The 17,159-nt window shown below is 44.1% G+C and overlaps 1 protein-coding gene across 5 annotated transcripts in view; it reads left to right on the top strand.

Moving 5' to 3' along the window:
* The first annotated feature begins 282 nt into the window (after window positions 1–282).
* sptbn2 (spectrin, beta, non-erythrocytic 2) overlaps window positions 283–17,159 on the top strand; it is a 41,597-nt gene continuing 24,720 nt past the window's right edge. For 2 of the 5 annotated variants that reach the window (XM_072374618.1, XM_072374617.1), the window contains exons 1-2: window positions 283–395; window positions 8,397–8,584. In XM_072374618.1, the coding sequence (XP_072230719.1) occupies window positions 8,428–8,584 (157 nt within the window). In that variant the 5' untranslated portion in view covers window positions 283–395; window positions 8,397–8,427. Of the gene's footprint in view, window positions 396–8,396; window positions 8,585–12,250; window positions 12,893–17,159 lie in introns of those variants that run through there. The other 3 variants (XM_072374621.1, XM_072374619.1, XM_072374620.1) reach the window with 2 other exon arrangements.

Here is a 17,159-nt window from a genome sequence, read left to right as displayed (position 1 = left end):
CCCTCGGATGCTCGGCCGAAGAGGAGGGGGGGAAGAAGCTGCTGCGGATATCCGTCTCATACCTGCCACAAAACGGGGTCCTCTCCCTTGCTTATATTTTCGTCTTTCCCCGGTGACCGTTTTGTGTGAAGGCTACAGTAGCTAACAGAGGGTGGTTTCATAACGCGCTGCTACCGGTGCAGCGCGGAGGAAAGATTATTTTTTTTCGAGGATGCGGATTTAAAGGAAAGACGTTATCGGTGCTACCTGGGATTTTTTTTTTTTTTTAACCGTTAAAATTCGAATTAGCATAGCCGCGCGCGTGGTAGCGAAGGGAGATATTTTTCATGTAACGTGTAGTGTCACTACAGACATTTTTATCGACAACCTGTTTACCAGAGGACAGAAAATAAGGGGTAAGTGGGTGCTTTTTTTGTCCTTTTCCTCTCCACTACCAGCAGCCTCTCCACAATAACAAAGCTAATGAGTGAGGAGTCTGATATTCAGGTGACTGCTGTTAGCTTGCCCTGCTATTAGCTCTCCAAGGCAACGTTATTGTATCGCATTTTCTGTGTCTTTGTAAAGGATAAAGGCGCACACGCTTCGGAAATATTAGCTACCAATTACAGAAATGTGTGACAGCAAACGCATCACGTTAGTTATTGGGAGCCATCTCTGTGTGTGTGTCTCTTCTCGCCTTTGTTTGAAATCGATGTCAAACGCAGCCACATTTTATCTGCGTGTTCTGTGCAGCCTGTGGATGTTTGACCCAGCATCTGCCGCTAAACCCACCAAAGCCCAGTTGCTTGCTTGGTTATTTTTGCATCACGCCGAGGCGTGCTACAGTGATGGCATCTTGTAAAAACTGCGTTTTTTTAAATCATTTTTTCCACTCTGTGTGGTTATGATGTTATGATGGGACCGAGATTTCTACTGGGTGCCCGGCCTTGGCTGTGAGTCATAGCGGGGATGAATCAGGTAAAAGTATCTGAAAACGGTGTCTTTATCAGCTAAAATGACTTGGAAATGTGTTGTTCTGAATAGTGCAAGTTTGCCACATTCCTATTAACAATCCAAGAGCTCAAATCAAGACACCCCACGAGCTGACGTGTACTGACCACCACGTGCAGAAGCACGTCTCATGGTCCAGAAACAAAAACCCAATGAAAAATGGTTGGAGAATAAAAACCCACGGGCTGTTTGACATTTTTGTGGCGGTTATTATGATAAACAGAGTACTGAAAGATGGTCTGATGGGAGAAATCAGAGCATTTGAACTGAAAAGACCCCCCCACTCTAAGACAAAAGTGCACTTTTCTCCAAGAGCACCACAGTGGTACTTAAAACCGTTTTGCAGCAAAACAGCTGGTCTGGAAACAGTTAAGTGTCCTGGAAGGACTCTGAAAAGAGCTGTGGATGCTTTGTGAAACCAAACCTGTGGTCTGCCTATCATGGGATGGTCACATTGCTCAGTGATGGTGGTTTTTAATGCAACACTTCCGGTTTTTCATGAGCCTCATATTCAGCTGGTGGTTTTTAGTAGATATGTAATTGCTTCCTTTTCCACCTATCCTGTCCCCTCCTTTTGACCCGAAAACTGATTCATGTTGAACTCTTAACTGGATGAAAAAATATCTATGAAATTGATTGTAAAATACAGATATTTCTAATCCCACTTGTGAAGAAAGTAACATAAGATAAAAGCCAATAACTTCATTGATGTGCTTGTGTTTATGGCCATTACTGAACTTGTATCTGTATATTCATGTTTGATATGAATATATGACATGATGTGATTGCAGCCGAGCAGAAACGTTGCGCACAGTGTGGTATATTTAACTTGAAGGCTTTGGTGTGGATCTTTTTCTGAAAGATACAGCAAACAGGCGTAATCGTGATCAAATTTACTGAGTAACTTTGAGGTCACCATCCTAGTGCAGGCGTGCTTCTGCTGCAGTGTGAGGAGCATCTCCTGAATCCAGCTTCTGATGGACAAAGCGAGCAGAGTAAAAGACAAGATATTATCTTGATTTGTATTGAGCTGCACTGCTTCTCCATCCCGTCTTGTCTTGCAGCTTTCAGCATCTCAAAATCAAATTGCAGGTTTTAACTTTGCTGCCTCCGTCTGTGAGATATGAAGTCAGACAGCTCAGCAAGTCCATAGGATTTAAGGAATGAACGGGTCATTCAGGTTTTGGTTGGTATTAAATATGCACTGTGCTCACATTTGTGTATATGTAAACTGGAATTGTACCACTAGGGGGCAACATGAGGGCTTTTCCTTGGTGCCGTTCACCTGCCTATAGGAGTTAGCCTCAGGTGGAGGGTTGGAGCGCAGCCCATACAGTATGCTTAATAATATATGATGTCCCTTTGGACTTGTGGCTGACATCTCGCCTGTAAGGCCTGCTGTGACATGAGACAACACAGTTTGAAGGAGAATAACGCTGTGTAATTGTGCATCAAAATCGCACCAGCGTATAATTTATTGGCCATGATAAATTTCTGCCACCCTTGTCATGGCTGATTGCAGCTATGCTGTGTAAACAGGCTTTTGTCAGGCTTTAATGGTCAAAATGGGGAGTAATATTCATTCATTTTAAAGCAAACTCACTAAACCTGCATAGATTTGCAGAAATATCCCATTTATTGTCAGCTTTTTGCAGGATCTGTGCGAGCAAATCTTCCTTTTTTTTCTGTTGAATTTAGTCTAATAAGACCAGAAGTTTCTTATTTGTATTTATCATCTCAACCAGCTGTTAAAAATCAACGCAGAAGGTAAGAATATATTGTCCAGATGTGATAAAAGTCATCTCTCAGCGATAGTATGGAATTAGTGATATTTTTAGCACTTCATGTTCTCTTCCCAGGAAACTCGCCACACAGACAGCATGTGTTCCTTATATACGTTTTTAATTATTTCCTCAAACAATCCTACTCTTGTTAACAAGTTGAAGTATCTGTGGAGCCTTTTTAAGGGAGAGACGGACACGATTAGATGAAAGATGGATTAGAAATGGCTGTCAGCCGGCTGAAAGGCTGGCTAAATGAACAACATTTAACAATAGCATGGCATTGTGAATGTGAACCCCCTGTAGAGCTAATTCTCCAAAAAAAATCACCCTGGAAAAAGCTTTTTTTTCCCCTAATTTGTGCACCATATCACTAAATAAAACCTGCATACAGAAACAGTTTAAGTTGCTTTTGTCAAAAGGAAGTAATGATGTCTAAACTTCGGATGATCTCCTGGATATATAGTATTTTGGAGGTGTAATTAGTATTAATTAAATCACACGATCATGTGATGTTAATGAAACAGGAACCAGCTGATACTGATCTGAGTGAATTATATGAATAATTATGTTATTGTGATGTCAGCGGGCCGCTTACATAAAGTGAATTTAATAATGCTCCACTGGAAATATTAGCTTTACTCGTCCTGTCTGGTATGAGTCTGACCCCCATTAACTCCAAACTTAGACTGCAGGCTGCAAAATTGGAAAAGAGTGACAGTAGGATAATGATGATGAAACGTTTTATTCTCAAAGTTGGAATCACAAAACCTCAGAAAGTGGACCGTTGAGTTAGAAGAAAGCGGCACCACGGCCATCTAAATATGATTATTATGAGAGTTAACAAATGAGTATCCTTTCTGAAGAGCAGGTTGTTGAGGGGACTTTGCTCAGTTCACCTTGTTGGTGCAGATTTCTCATGGAGATGTACTTTAGGAAGTTTCTGTAACTATGCTGCACAGAGTCGTGCAGCTGAGCATTAGCTACCTGATTATAAACTATACAAAACTGCATTACATTTAGACATCACTATATCCCACGGTGCTTCCCTGTTTTACCCAAATCAGACCAAACAATGGTTTATTTCTGGTGTGGAAGCATTTTAAGGACAGTTTATGACAGGTTTTCAAAACCAAATAGGGTAATTATCTGGTGTAGCATTTAGTGAGAGGACACCGGGGTTTTTTTTTGTCCTCTAAAAGACTCTTTTCAACACCCGCAGGACAGCTCGCAGTCTCTGTGGTTTCCTGTGTCTGAGTGTGCATGCTGAGCAGAGAAGAGGCCGAATAAGACAGAGGTAGATGGGCATCAATAGGATGTGCTTACGGTGACTGAAAATTAGAAAAGCAGCCCATGGATGAGCATGATCTGTGTTAATTCTTTCCACCTGTGTTTTTAGTTGGGTTATATGGCTGAGATCGGTGCCGCTGTTATGACTTGAAGCCGAGTTTTCGAAGCTCAGTACACTTTGAGCAGCAATAGCAGCATGACAGGCGCAGTAAATGCTGTAATTTCTTGTTTGTTAGAGGTGCTAATAATAGGCCAAGCAATAGATGGCTCTGAATTGCCATCGTGTCACCCGCTAACTTGTGATTATCTTGCAAGCTAACTGGATTCTCAAGAGAGTCGAAAGACCAGGCGACATTTGTTATTGTGCTGGGTTCAGTACTGGTTCTCAAAACCCAAATAGCACGTCTATATCAGCGTGTTCAGGGCACGCCGGTCGTTTGAGTGTTTGACGAATGTGATGCTACAGCTCAACAAAGGACCTCTGCTGTCCTATTCAGCTGTGCATTCAGGCTAAGATCAACAGCCTGTGGAGGGGCCCCTGATGCATGTGCGCCTCTGGCTGCCTCATCTCTGCAAACAGGAAAGGGCCCCAGCTCTGTGCTGACTCCTTCATTGTGCGGGGCCAGCTCGGTGTGGCAGGCTTTGTGTGCCGCATGTGGGAGTCCATCTCTCCACGCTCCAGCCACAGGAGCATCACGGGCCGCTTGATTTGGGGCCATGCAGAGTTGGCATCTCAGCTCATTTAGTTTGTGTGAAGCTTATTGCTGTTTTATGCACATAAAGCAATTTTATTTAGTTTTATTGACCCCCCTCCTGAGGTATATTCACAAAAATCTAATATTTTCCGTTAAATATTGAAGATTTTTGTGCTTTTGGGACTGTGTTGCACTGTAGCTTTTGGGAAGCAGCTGAACGGCAAAGCCCCCAGCCTTTGTTTGGCATTACAGGGAGTGGTTTTGTGTGTCTGTGTGTTTGTGTGAGTCCGTCTGCCCAGTTCCCTCGGTGCACGTTGGCAGTGTGGCTGGCTAATGTGCACAAGCCTAATTCCCTGCGGGTGTCTGACTGTGGGCTCTATTTCTCTTTTCCTCTCTCCCTTATTAAAGGGTGCAGTGACAAACGGACCAGCTGGGCGACGGGAGGAGGGATGACAGCGAGTGAAACAGAAAGAGGTGGCGGTGCTGCCCGTCACGCCGCTGGCTTCGCCTTGCTTTCTTAACCAGTGTCACTCTGTTGTGAGAGACGGCTTAATGTGTGTCTGTGCAGTCAGGAGCCGGGGTTTAGCCTTGGGACATTCCTCTGTGCCCTACTTTAATTCGTCCCTTTCTCAGAACACAATCGCGACAGATGTCCTGCTTTCACATTTTAAAGGTTGCTTTTCATTTTAAACCAATGTCTCGCCTTGCTACCCAGCCTCAGGGTATTTCATAACAACTCAATCTATGATTGATTCTGTTTAGCTTTCATTTAGTTTATACACACCTTTTTTATTGCACCCTAAAGACATTATGAGTACGTGACAGATAGATTATTGTGTGTGTTTTGTGACTTCAGGGGGCTTTTCTCTGCCCTTATTTTGTGCCACATCTGTCTTCCCACCTCTCTCACGTCTTGTTCTGATCTGCTGGAAGTTGAATTGTGGAAGTTATGGGGCTGACATGTGAGTTTGTAAGTCATTTTGCTCAAAAAGCTCCTTCATGTTAAGTTCTGTTACAGTTTAGGGGTTCTTTTCCGCCTCTGGTTTGGTTTCTGTCCTCCAAGGGGGGGGGGGCGATTGCACATCACTCAAGCTATAATAATAATAATAAGTGCTGAGCCATTTCATCTGCTGAATGCTAACATGCTAACATGCTACACGCTGAGTGGGTGGATTCATATGTGTGGCTTTCAGAGGCAAAACGTCAGTGTGTAAGGAGTTGTATGGGGTGGGGGGGGGGGCATACTGGGTCAACTCAGCCTGCCTGTCTGTGCTTTTTATGTGTTTGAGCCACAGCGTGTTGTGTTTGGGAGGATGAGTACAGTATCATAGTAGGTCAGGGGATTGTTTGTCTGATCCACTGAGGAGTGATTAGTGCAGACACAGAGCTGAGCCCCTTCCTACCCATAACGAGGGGACCAGACTACTGGTCCTACCCCCGACCAACCCCCACCATGAGCCACTCCCACTAATATATTGTCGTGTAGAGGTTGTCGCCTTTGTGGCTCTTCGCTTCCATTGAACTTCTCTCCAGTTTGGACATTGCTTAGGATTCAAGATCTGATCAGAAAAGCAGCAACTTGCACCACCAGGTCCTGGGGTCCCGGTGAGTGGAGCTGTGACAGGTCAGGGGGACACTGTGGAGGCGTTGTTCTGCCTTCCTCTCTAATCCCTGCATTTAGTTTCTATTCCCAGCCACTTCTTAATCTACACCTAATTGGATTTGCCAAGCTTTTTTTCTTCTTCTTTTTAATAGCTCCAAGTTGTGGGATTCGTTTCACTCGTCCTAACTATTGTGCTTTCTTGACTGGGGTTGATGGAAAGAATGATTCAGGCATCATGGACAAAGTTTACATCATTCAATGGATGTATTCAACACTGGACCCGCAGACGGGCTGCAGTAGTTCTAAGTCACACCCCCGCCCACCAGTTTCCTATTTAATTTAGTGTTTTGGTCCCATCTCCATATCCTGTCTCCCTGGGCCACAGCAAAAGATAAAATAAAGGTATTAACAAACTCAGCCACATCGATTAATCTGGTCAATGCTTTTAAGCAGAGGCTCTCAGTTGGTTAATCGGTCTTTTCGGCAGGGGGTTTAATTGCAAAGTGGACCTCCCCATTGTGTGTAATGTATAAGAACAGCATCCATCTGGTTATTTGTAATTGGCTGTTGGTCGGTTAAATAAAACGGTAAATAAACTGTCTCTAAGCAGCTGGAACATCACGATGGTTTGTTTCAGCTTTCTGATTCTGACTTTCCAACCTGCTGCTGTCAGAGTGATGTTGAAGATATACTGAAGTCGAACAGTGAGGTATGAGTGTTGATTTAATGAAACGAGACTCTTTTTGTTTGAAAAATACTCGCATTGAACAAAGAAGGAGGAGGAATGCGTTTGTTTCTGGCTCAAAGTGTCAGCCAGCTGTGGGGGGCGGGCTGGCGGGGGAGTGGAAGGAGGACCGACCTCCTTTCTATTAAGTATCGGTTGTTGTAATGTTAGCTGCCCTTGATATGATAACTGGATGCTGAATTCTTCCAGACAGCAGGGCAGCACACTTATGGCTCGCAGTGAAGCAGCAGACTTACTGGGGGCTCACAACGCTCACAACCCGCCGCTTTTACTTCTTTTTCCGCGGCCAGAGAAGCCGGAAGCGGCCAGAGGGGCGGGGCTTATATGTATATCAACTAGCAGATATATGTATATATATAAATAACAACCCATCCATACATCGGTTCCCTCTTTCACCATGTAGAGTACTCTGGGCCTTCTTTGTGTTTGTGCTCTGCCGTTTTCCGCTTTTTTCGGCCTTCGGAATCCAGATCGGCCCTAATTGGCTGTCGTCGCGTCACTGCTCATTTGCATAAAGTTGAGCCTTTCTCAACTCTTGAAGCTCGCAACGCGCCGCTCACAACGCCGGCCGCTCATCGGCGCCAGCTTACATTGAAAATGAATGGCAGCTGGCCGCTCACGGCGCTTTTGGTGTGAGCCCCTGGTTATTCTGTGGGTTTTTGACCACTGCGGTGGTTCCCCGTTAAAGCCACTTCCTGTTTTATTTGCAGTACTGATGATTTCAGTGACTGGATAGTGTAGTGGTATGATTGCCACCTTCCATGTGGGAGACCTGAGTTTAAATCCCCTGCATGACTCCAGTAGGGGTCCTTAGGCAAGACCCCCTTACCCTACATGCCTACCTGTAAGTCGCTTTGGATAAAAGCCTCTGCAAAATGCATAAACATAAACATTTGTGTTTCTTTTGTCAGTTGAGAGCATCAGCAGGCTATGCATAGGGCAGCCGTTGCTGTAGCTTTGCAAAGTTACAGTTAAATTAAACGTCTGGGTCTTCCAGCTTTTATATTCAATTACTGTTTGACTGACTGATCCGCTGACCTTATCTCAAACTTTATGTCTGGCAGTTGCAGCGTCCAAGCCTCCATTTGCATACGACTATCATTTGAGTCACTTAAAACTACCGTGCAGCTGGTGCGCCCTGCGGAGAGTGTGTGTGATGCACATCATTTTGCTTTTGTTTCTCAACTAGAATTTTCTAAACATTTGCAACGAGAACTTGAGGCTCATTCTGTGCCGTTTCCTCCCCCAGCTGTACTCTAATTGCATTTTGTGTCTGTGTTTGTCCTCTGCAGGTTGAATGTGTTTTCCTTCTGCCTCGACACCATGAGCACAATCTCGCCGACGGACTTTGACAGCTTGGAGATCCAGCAGCAGTATAATGACATCAACAACCGCTGGGACCTGGCAGCAGAGACTGACTGGGACAATGAAAACAGTTCAGCGCGTCTCTTTGAGCGCTCCCGAATTAAAGCTCTGGCAGGTATGCTCCACTTTCAGACCACGCCAGCTCACGCCTGTCACCGCTTTCATCATTGGCACACGCCATTTCCAGTTAGGATGCTTTATCAGGGGCGTCTGTGCAAGTGAACAGAACCACGCTGTAGTCCCGGGGCGGCTTTAGCTCAGCAGACAGAGTGACCTTCTGCCAATTGGAAGGTTTTCCTGAAGCACAAGTGTCCTCAGGCATTAGCTTAGCTTAGCTTAGCTTCACGTCCATCAGTGCGCTGGCGAGCCTGCATAGACAAAGACATGCAGTATGAGTGCATGTGTGACTGCTTCATAGTGTAAAAGAGCTGTAAAATGAACAAGTTTGGGCTTCAACACGCCATAGTACCTTTCTGTAAATATTGTAGTTGAATTTAGAATATCTTAATTTAATATTAAACATCAAAAAATGATTTATATGTCGGTGCTCTAAGGGTAAGAAGCTAAAGTTAGCATTTTGCTACATACCCTGTCACAGAAGACAGAAGCTTTTATTGAGTTTGGGACCATCGGTAAATCATCTGTCATCACTTTGTTCCCTCTATTCTTGTCACTGCTGCGGCAAGAAGACTCGAACCACAAGTAGTGTTTAGGCTTGAAACGCTGCACTTTAAAACTTGAAAAGTACCATTTAGGTTTTGAAACATGAATTTACACCAATCATACGCCTGTAGCTGTTTTTCCTCCTTTGGGTCAGGAGGTAACAGCTTTTTCAGTGATCGTGTCAGATATGCAACACGGCGTTCACACACAGATGTCAGATTAGACAAAAACACAGAGCTACTGGTAATGTGCAAAAATCTAATTAGGTTCTGTAGACGGGGGAGCAGATGTGGTTCTTCTCTTTCCCAAAAGGCACAAGTCTCTTTATAGGGCAAGACAGAAATACCTCAAAAAGGAGGACAATGCTGGGCGGCTGTACAGTTGGTCCATCATGAAGCAAAATCTGCCAGCTGCACCTTGTTCTGAGTAAGTTTTCTGATGCGACAGCTTTTCTGCATCAGCATCCATGTTATGGAAGGTGTTCGTCAGAGATAGCTTAAAGTCTTTCATGCTTATGACTGATGAGAGCCAGCCTTTACAGTGGCGTTATCTTTTGAAGCTTTGCAGATGTTTACCTGTCTGGATTTGTTTAAGATCCAGGTTTTTTTTAGCTTGTCCTTTTCTTTTTCTGTGTATACGTGGGTGTTGAACTGCACCTGGCTTCACATTCTTCAGCTCAAAACTATTATTAGTCAAAACAAGTTGCAGTGTCACAAAGAATCCAGCAGAGGGCAGCAGCGGGCAGCCACCAACACACACATGGACAAACATCCAGAAACACACACACACACACACACACACACACATGCTGAGCAGAAACCACATCGTGCCATGATGTTTGCACACAGCTTCAGTCGACGAATTTCTTAAAGATAAACCTCATTTCACTAACAAATGAAGTCCCAAATGTTCCTTTGTGCCCACAGAAGAGGTTGAGTTGCGCTCATGGTGCTTTCATACATGTTGTATTTAAACATGCTGCTCTGTGCTGTAAGGAGTCTCATTAGAGTAACACATGAGTGTGTTTCTATGTGGGTGAACACTCCAGTGTGAATGCCTGTTATACCCTCTCGGTATAACAAGTGTGGACTTGATGTGCACATTCTTTTACATGCTCCCCCCCCCCCCAGGCTAAGCTCCTGCCCACCTTTTACAACTAATCCCCAAATGTCAAGTCCTTCTTCATTCTGCAAGGTGCCTCCGACTGACGCTTTTCTTACCCTCTCTTTCTGCTTTTTCACAAAGCTCGATGATCGCCTCAGTCCCTCGTTTCCACCTCCCACTCATCCGATGTGTCTTTCTCACTTTACTCGCTGAGCGTGCCACATGGTTCACATCCGAGAGACTCTCCTATGTCAAAATCATTGTAATTTGCATTGATAGCGGCTAATCTACACACCTGTGTGGGTAGCGCAGCTAGCTGCATAACTTTGCCTATTTTTAAGCCACAGCTACGGTCAGACGCTCGTCTGAATTTACATGTGGAAGCAGTTGGAAAGAGCAGGACTTTTGTGGCATATTCCCATCAAAGCAGTTTGGTCTTTACACATTAAAACCTTTTTATATGTGACGTGTGTTCAGAGTACACTGAACTGGAAAATAAACCCGAGTGTGTGTTTACTCTGTGCCTCTCACAATAAATCAACTTGCATCACACCAAGAGGGTTTTCCTTTCACGCCACATATTTACTGACCGTGTTTGGTCCAGCCTTTTGTCCTCCCCTGGGCCCTCAGAAGGGTGTCTGCTGAATTTATGATTAAACAAACACGCCTTGCGATAGAGCGTCCCTTTTTTCCCCTTCTGATAGTGCTCCCTCCCCCAGCTGCTTCCGTCTTTTCCCTTTCCTTGTGTGGGTTCACTCACCATGCCAGGCCATTAATAATCATTACTTCCAGCTTGCTCAATGGGAACGTTTCTCCCGTATTTCACTTTGACGGATTCTCACTGCTTCAGGAATTGTTTAAATGATTCATCATAACCTCGTTCCTTGTGTTTATTTATTTGTATATGGAAATGTCTCCTTGTTAGAATATGAAGGCACTCGTGTTAAGAGGCATGTGGCTAACACACAGACCTCCTAAACTATCACATCTGTGTCTCGTGGTAAATGGGACTGTTTGATATATGCTCCACAGGATGCTGTAGACTGTGACTTAGTAGTTTTCTCGCTGCATGTGTCCACAGCAGAGCCTCTGTTCCTCAGAAGGAAGGGTGTCCTCCTCAGATCTCATTAGTCCAGTCCTCCTCCATAAACAGGCTGTCACAGAAGGCCCGAGGCATTCAGTCCTCTAATGAGACGCATCCAGCTGCTGCCATCTCATCACAGCAAACACAGATCAGAAAATAATGAGTTTTACTGCTGCCCCATGACCAGATCAGAAAGCCACCAACTTATATGAGAGGTTATGACCTCAGTCCTGACAGTGTTTATAGCTCTGTGTAATTCTTCCGCTGACTTTTACTAAATCAGTACCGTAGCCTTCAAATTTCAAAAGGTATTTCTAACCTTCCCCTGACTGTGTTTCCTCTGTTTCTCTATAAAGATTTGCTTCTGTTGTTCTCAGAGGAAAATGTTTTATTCTGTGGCTTAAAGATTTAAAGAGTTGTCAGGGTTTATGTCCATGTTTTTCTTATTTATTAAGACATTAAAATGTGTCAGAAATGCACATTTCTGTTCATGTTTTAGACACATAATGACTGGCTTCCAGGCTCAACATCTGCCAGGCTAACAGATACGCACAGTTCACAGTTTCAAATCTCATCAGGCAGGAAAGTGCTCGATGTATTTCTGAGACTTTCTCAACAACTTCCTTCCTGCCTCGATGCCTTTATCATGAGGCATCCCCTTTTTATAGAGAGGGGAAGATCAGATGCTGCCATGTGCGATTATAAGCCAGAAGATAACGCCACAGTGATAACTTTATGCAAACTGATGCACCCTTTCGGCAGGCCACACCCTGCTGCTTGTTGGAATTAAGGTGGAGTTTGATAATCCACCTCAAGCTACATTGCGCAAAGGGCTCCAATGGTTCAGTCCACCTCTACACCTCCTCCCCTTTCTCTTCCACCATGTTCTATCTTTGTGCTCCTCCTTCAAACACACCTTATGCAAATGACACAGTTTCAGGCAGCACAGCAGGCTTTGTTTACACAGCTATCCAACCACAGCCGGATAGCTTGCTCTGCAGTGCTGTGCTTCAGCAAATGCACGTTCAGAATTTGGAGGGAAGGAATACGCAAAAGTTTCTTTGCTCAAACCCACAAGAGTGCAACAGGAGGCTTTGACTTTGCCCAGAGGCCATCAGTGAAGGGAAAAGAAAAAGAGGACATTTTGTTCCTCACTTTTGTTTGAAATGATTCTTTGATAAAGAAAAATCTTCTTCTCTGGCCTCTCACTGCTGGGCTTTCGTTCAACAAGGTGGGATAGACGATAGATGAAGAGAGGAGCCTGTTTGTGCCTTACTGAGGAGCAACTGGAGATCTGAAAGAGGAAGGATAAACCAAGACATTCTGGATATACAAAAATGATCCTCGGGAAAACCCTCTGAGGGATTTGATGCATTTTTGTGGTTGCCTCTGCTGTGCTATGCAGGAAAACTTTTATTTTAAGTGTTCCTGAGAAGAATTTCAGCCAAAAATCAAGGGAAACTACGATGGAGTGGGAGCACAGGGACCGAGACCCTTGCTTGTCCGCAGCAGCTTTTGTTAACCAGGTGCAATATTCCAATATCCTGGAAGGAAGATTTAAACAGCTGCAAGGTAAGAGTCACGCTCGTCTTTCACTGTGGTTAGGAGGGATACTCCATTTTAATGAGTAACTTGTAGTAGATGTTTATCCACCAGTTTAGGAAGGAATAGGTGAACACACACTTCTTTCTGAAGTGTTTCTTATGAAAACAACAGTAGGTGTATATTTAAAGCTGTTCTAGCTCCTGCAGCAGACATGTTAGGTGGAATTGGACTGTATGGTCAGTGCTGCTATTACAGCAGGTGCTTTTGGGTTGTTCTGCTCCCAGAAATGGTTCATAAATGATTACCTCTCTGCGTCTCACATTTCTGAGCTGTGTGGGGAGAAAAGAGGATACTCTGAGCACAGTGGGCTTCAGCTCAGGTCTAAGCAGGCAGGCAGTCTGGCACCTGATCACTTGGCCACCTGTCTGCTCTTATCTTCTTACAATACGCTGCTCTGTCTTTGGCCAAAGCCTGAGGAGACCGAGGTTCTCCCCACAGAAATCACAGAGGCCATCGGCTGTGACACGAAAGTCAATTTCACACCAAAACTTACTGGATTCATCCTTTTTTTCAGGGATTTGTGTAATTAAGTTCAGTTTTTCTTTGCTTCAGTTACAGGAAAGAATAAGTAAATCTTTCTGGTGGTGCTTTGTAAAAAAATTTTCTCTAATACGCGTTACCTGAACTTCCTTTTTGGAACATCACATCACCTGTTTCTTTGAACTTGTTTGCCACAGGCCACAAGTCTTTAGGTCAAGTATTTGCTGTGGCTTAAAGCGTGCCGGGTGTGTACGTGCGGCAGTGTATGAAACTCGCATGGAGATTAGTTTTTCGTTTAAACAAGATTACTCTGAATTTTTTCGAATGTTGCAACACAACATTTCTCACCTCGTGTGAAGTGACAGCTTCAGTTATCATGGGACTGCTCTGCTGATAGGATAAACATTTCAGTCAAGTGATGCGTGAACAGAAGAAGATGCCCCTTTGACTGGAGATAAGATCCACAGAGGATGGGATCTTTTTCCTGAAAGAATTAGCAGCTTTTACAGCTGTCTGAGTTGTTCATGCAGCCATAAAAACCCTGAACTCGCTGCTTCATTTAGGCAGGCAGAGATTGGTCACTAAATCAGTCCTAATATTCTGAAATGAAGCGGTTAAGTCGTCTCTGTGCACGGGTAAATTCTGAATTCGGTTTGCTGTAAATACACACACATACCAGACGCACACACATTTTGGCAACACCCACTTGTATTTCCAGTTTGACTGAACCTCGTCTCTTTCTTTGTCACTCCCTCCTTCTGTTAAATTGTGATGTCTACAGGAAGTATGAGGTTTAGTCAAAGATACACTCATAGTTTAGAGTCATTTCTCTACCGTTGCACACAGAAAAAAACACATTTATTTAAATATTTCTCAGCTCACATGCAGTTTGTGCAGAGATGACGCTTCTCATCTACGGTTTATAAAGATTGAAAGTTCTTACAGAAAGTAACACCAGCATGGAAGCACTGTACATATGTAGCATTTCTTGATGGTGAAACATTAAACTGAGCCGCTAGATTAGCATCGCCTTCAGGAGACGGGTGGAAGGGAACGTCGGGCCATGTGGGCTGTGTCACATCCCTCTGTCAATAGGCCCTGTTGACAGATGAAAGTGGATTTTCTAAAAGGCTGCTTTTGGTGTACTCTAACATGACCACTGAGTTGTTCTTCGTAGGATTTTATGTGGCGTTTCTGTCCCTCTTGGATATGAGACGCAATAGAAGTTCCGTGTGAAAGTTAATATTGAACCGCTGTATGTTTAAGTCGTAGTTGGTGCCAAAATAAATACATTGAGAGAATGATTTTGCGTCTCAGTCCATACATAAATACACGGTGAGAGTTATCTCAGACCACAGGGCTCTTATCCAAAGGGTCACTGTTCTGCCTGGAAGCCAGTTGCTTTGGACTTTAGTTGGATTGCCACTCAGCAGGCATTAACAGCATGGTGTTGTTCAAATAGAGAGTACAAACAGGTTGCTTTTCTTTTTCCATTCAAGGCCTTTAAACGTACAAAAAGGGCTGCTTTGGCACCAAGTTTTGATCAGGTTTCAAGTCCAGCAGCACTGTGACTTGAACGTTGCAACATGATATTATTTAAACCACCAGTACAAGACTCCTGTGGCTTCCAGCTGTAACTGTCACATTACTGCGGAAAAGGTTTTGCCATCGGCACAGCCATGATATGCTCATACACACCGTTAGAAAACAGCCTGCGCAGTTTCTTATTGTTCGCAGCTTTTGTCCTTGGTAAAGTAAGACTTTATGACATTTCGTGCTCTCTGTGTGCAGCTGTTATTCTCTGAGGTGCTTGTTTCTGTCTGTATTCTCATGGGATCGACCTTGGGACGGTCCCTTCCTCCCTTATCTTCCCCATTTTCACCTGCAGCTGCAGTTTGCACAGAGAATGAGTTGAAAGGCACGTTCCCTGCCATCAGAAAAGAGAAAAATAGGCCTAAGGGAGCTGGACTTGCATTGTCTGTCGCAGCAAACTTGTAAATGTTCAGATAATTTCAGCACTTGCGACATTAAACCGTTAAATTGTGAAGATAGTTAATCCCACATGTGGCAAGGCTGCGGTTTGACCACAGTCCTACTGTCAAAGTCGTAAACAAAGGAAGGGCAGTTCTGCTTTTGCAGAGGGGTGAAAACATCTGCTTGTTTGCTCACACATTACCCCACAGTTCACAAATAGTCAATTTCCTCCAGAAATGTGTCAATTTAGGGTGAAAAATTGCACAGTTTGGGCAAACGGTGGCAGATCCATACGCAACACAACGGCTTGTGGCTGTTTGACAGATTTCTTTTTGTAAATCACATGAGAAGACTCAACCTCACCTTGAACTTGTAGAAGATATTTCAACATTCCTTCAAGGTTTGACAAACTCTGAGGTTTAGGAATGCTATTTACAGAGGACTTGTGAATTTGAAAGTGTCCTCTGTGTCGGGTCAGGGCCGTCACCAGCGAAGGGAGGAAGTCTGTCCATCCTTTGTGCGGCTTTGATTCCTATTTCAGAAGCTAACAGTTGCTTTAAGTACCACAAGCATGATGTAACACCTTCATTCCAGCTGCTGCAGTCTGGTTTAGAAACCTTTCCTAGGATGGTTTGTCCCTGTTGGCTGCTTTGATTATGGCTCCCTGAACCATAGCTTTAGTTGACTCTGCTTCCCCCAACCACTGGCGTCACTAAAGAATGGTTATCAAGGCAATGTGTGACATGACTTTATGGTATTTATTTAATAAGTATCTTATCTGGTCTTCTGGAGCAAAACAATTCAAGGCCAATGACTTGTTTCTTGAGCCTCGGGGGACTTCCAAATGATCTGTTCTGCGACCCATTGAGATGCTCTTTTGTGGGTCTGAGGCATTCATAATGCAAGTGAGGGCTGGCTAACAGACAGGATATGAAGGGTTTACGGAGTCAAAGTCATTTAAAGTGAACAAGAAAGGAAACCAGGGAGATATGACCGAGGCAGCGCATAAACGAGGGGAAATTGTTGAGCACCTAATGAATACCAGCCTGTGCTGAGGCCAGAACTTTGCTTAAGGCCGCTGCTATTTTCTGGTGGAAGCTTTGTATTTATTGAGGAGATAATCGCGTGCGTTGGACAGTAAAAGGTTTAGCAAAAGAAAACTGAAGACATGTTGCTGCTGCAGTCCTTGCAGGATGTACAAAAACACTTTGGTCAGTATGAATGAGCAACAAAACACGTTTTGTCCTGTGTTTTTACCTCATAAAAAGAGTCTTTGTCTCTGTGATGTGTAAACAGGATTTAATCAGTGGTGGCAGCACCTCGCACTGCCCCGGTATCTGTTATGAATACAGCAACACGCATCAGACAAGGCTTTAATTGTAAATATGGAAGGTCTTAATCAGTTGGTAATCGGTCATCGTTGGAGCTGTTGAGGCCTGATCAACGATCAAGCGGTGAGCCTCATCCTGCGCGCGGTTTCTGTCACGGTCAGATACGTACATCTGTCAGTCTGTGCTGTGGCAGGAGGGTTAGTGACTGTCCAAGATGTTTGTGCTGAGCTTCGCTTTGCTGGAAACCGGTGAACAAATTGTGACTTGGCTTCTGGCATCTTGTTAGCCAAGTTCCAGACAAACTAGACTCTGACTAAGACATTTTCCTTACTTTCTTTTTATTTAAATTGACTGTTCGTGGCCCTTTTTTTAGATTTTTGAGTATCTGTGATTTTTAAAAAGCTAAGACATCAACAGAGGTCACAGGTTATTGATGGAAACCAATCATT

The sequence above is a fragment of the Leuresthes tenuis genome, unplaced genomic scaffold, assembly GCF_036924035.1.
Source record: "Leuresthes tenuis unplaced genomic scaffold, fLeuTen1.0.hap1 SCAF_21, whole genome shotgun sequence".
Lineage (NCBI taxonomy): Eukaryota > Metazoa > Chordata > Actinopteri > Atheriniformes > Atherinopsidae > Leuresthes > Leuresthes tenuis.
This window is presented reverse-complemented; position numbering and strand designations above follow the sequence as displayed.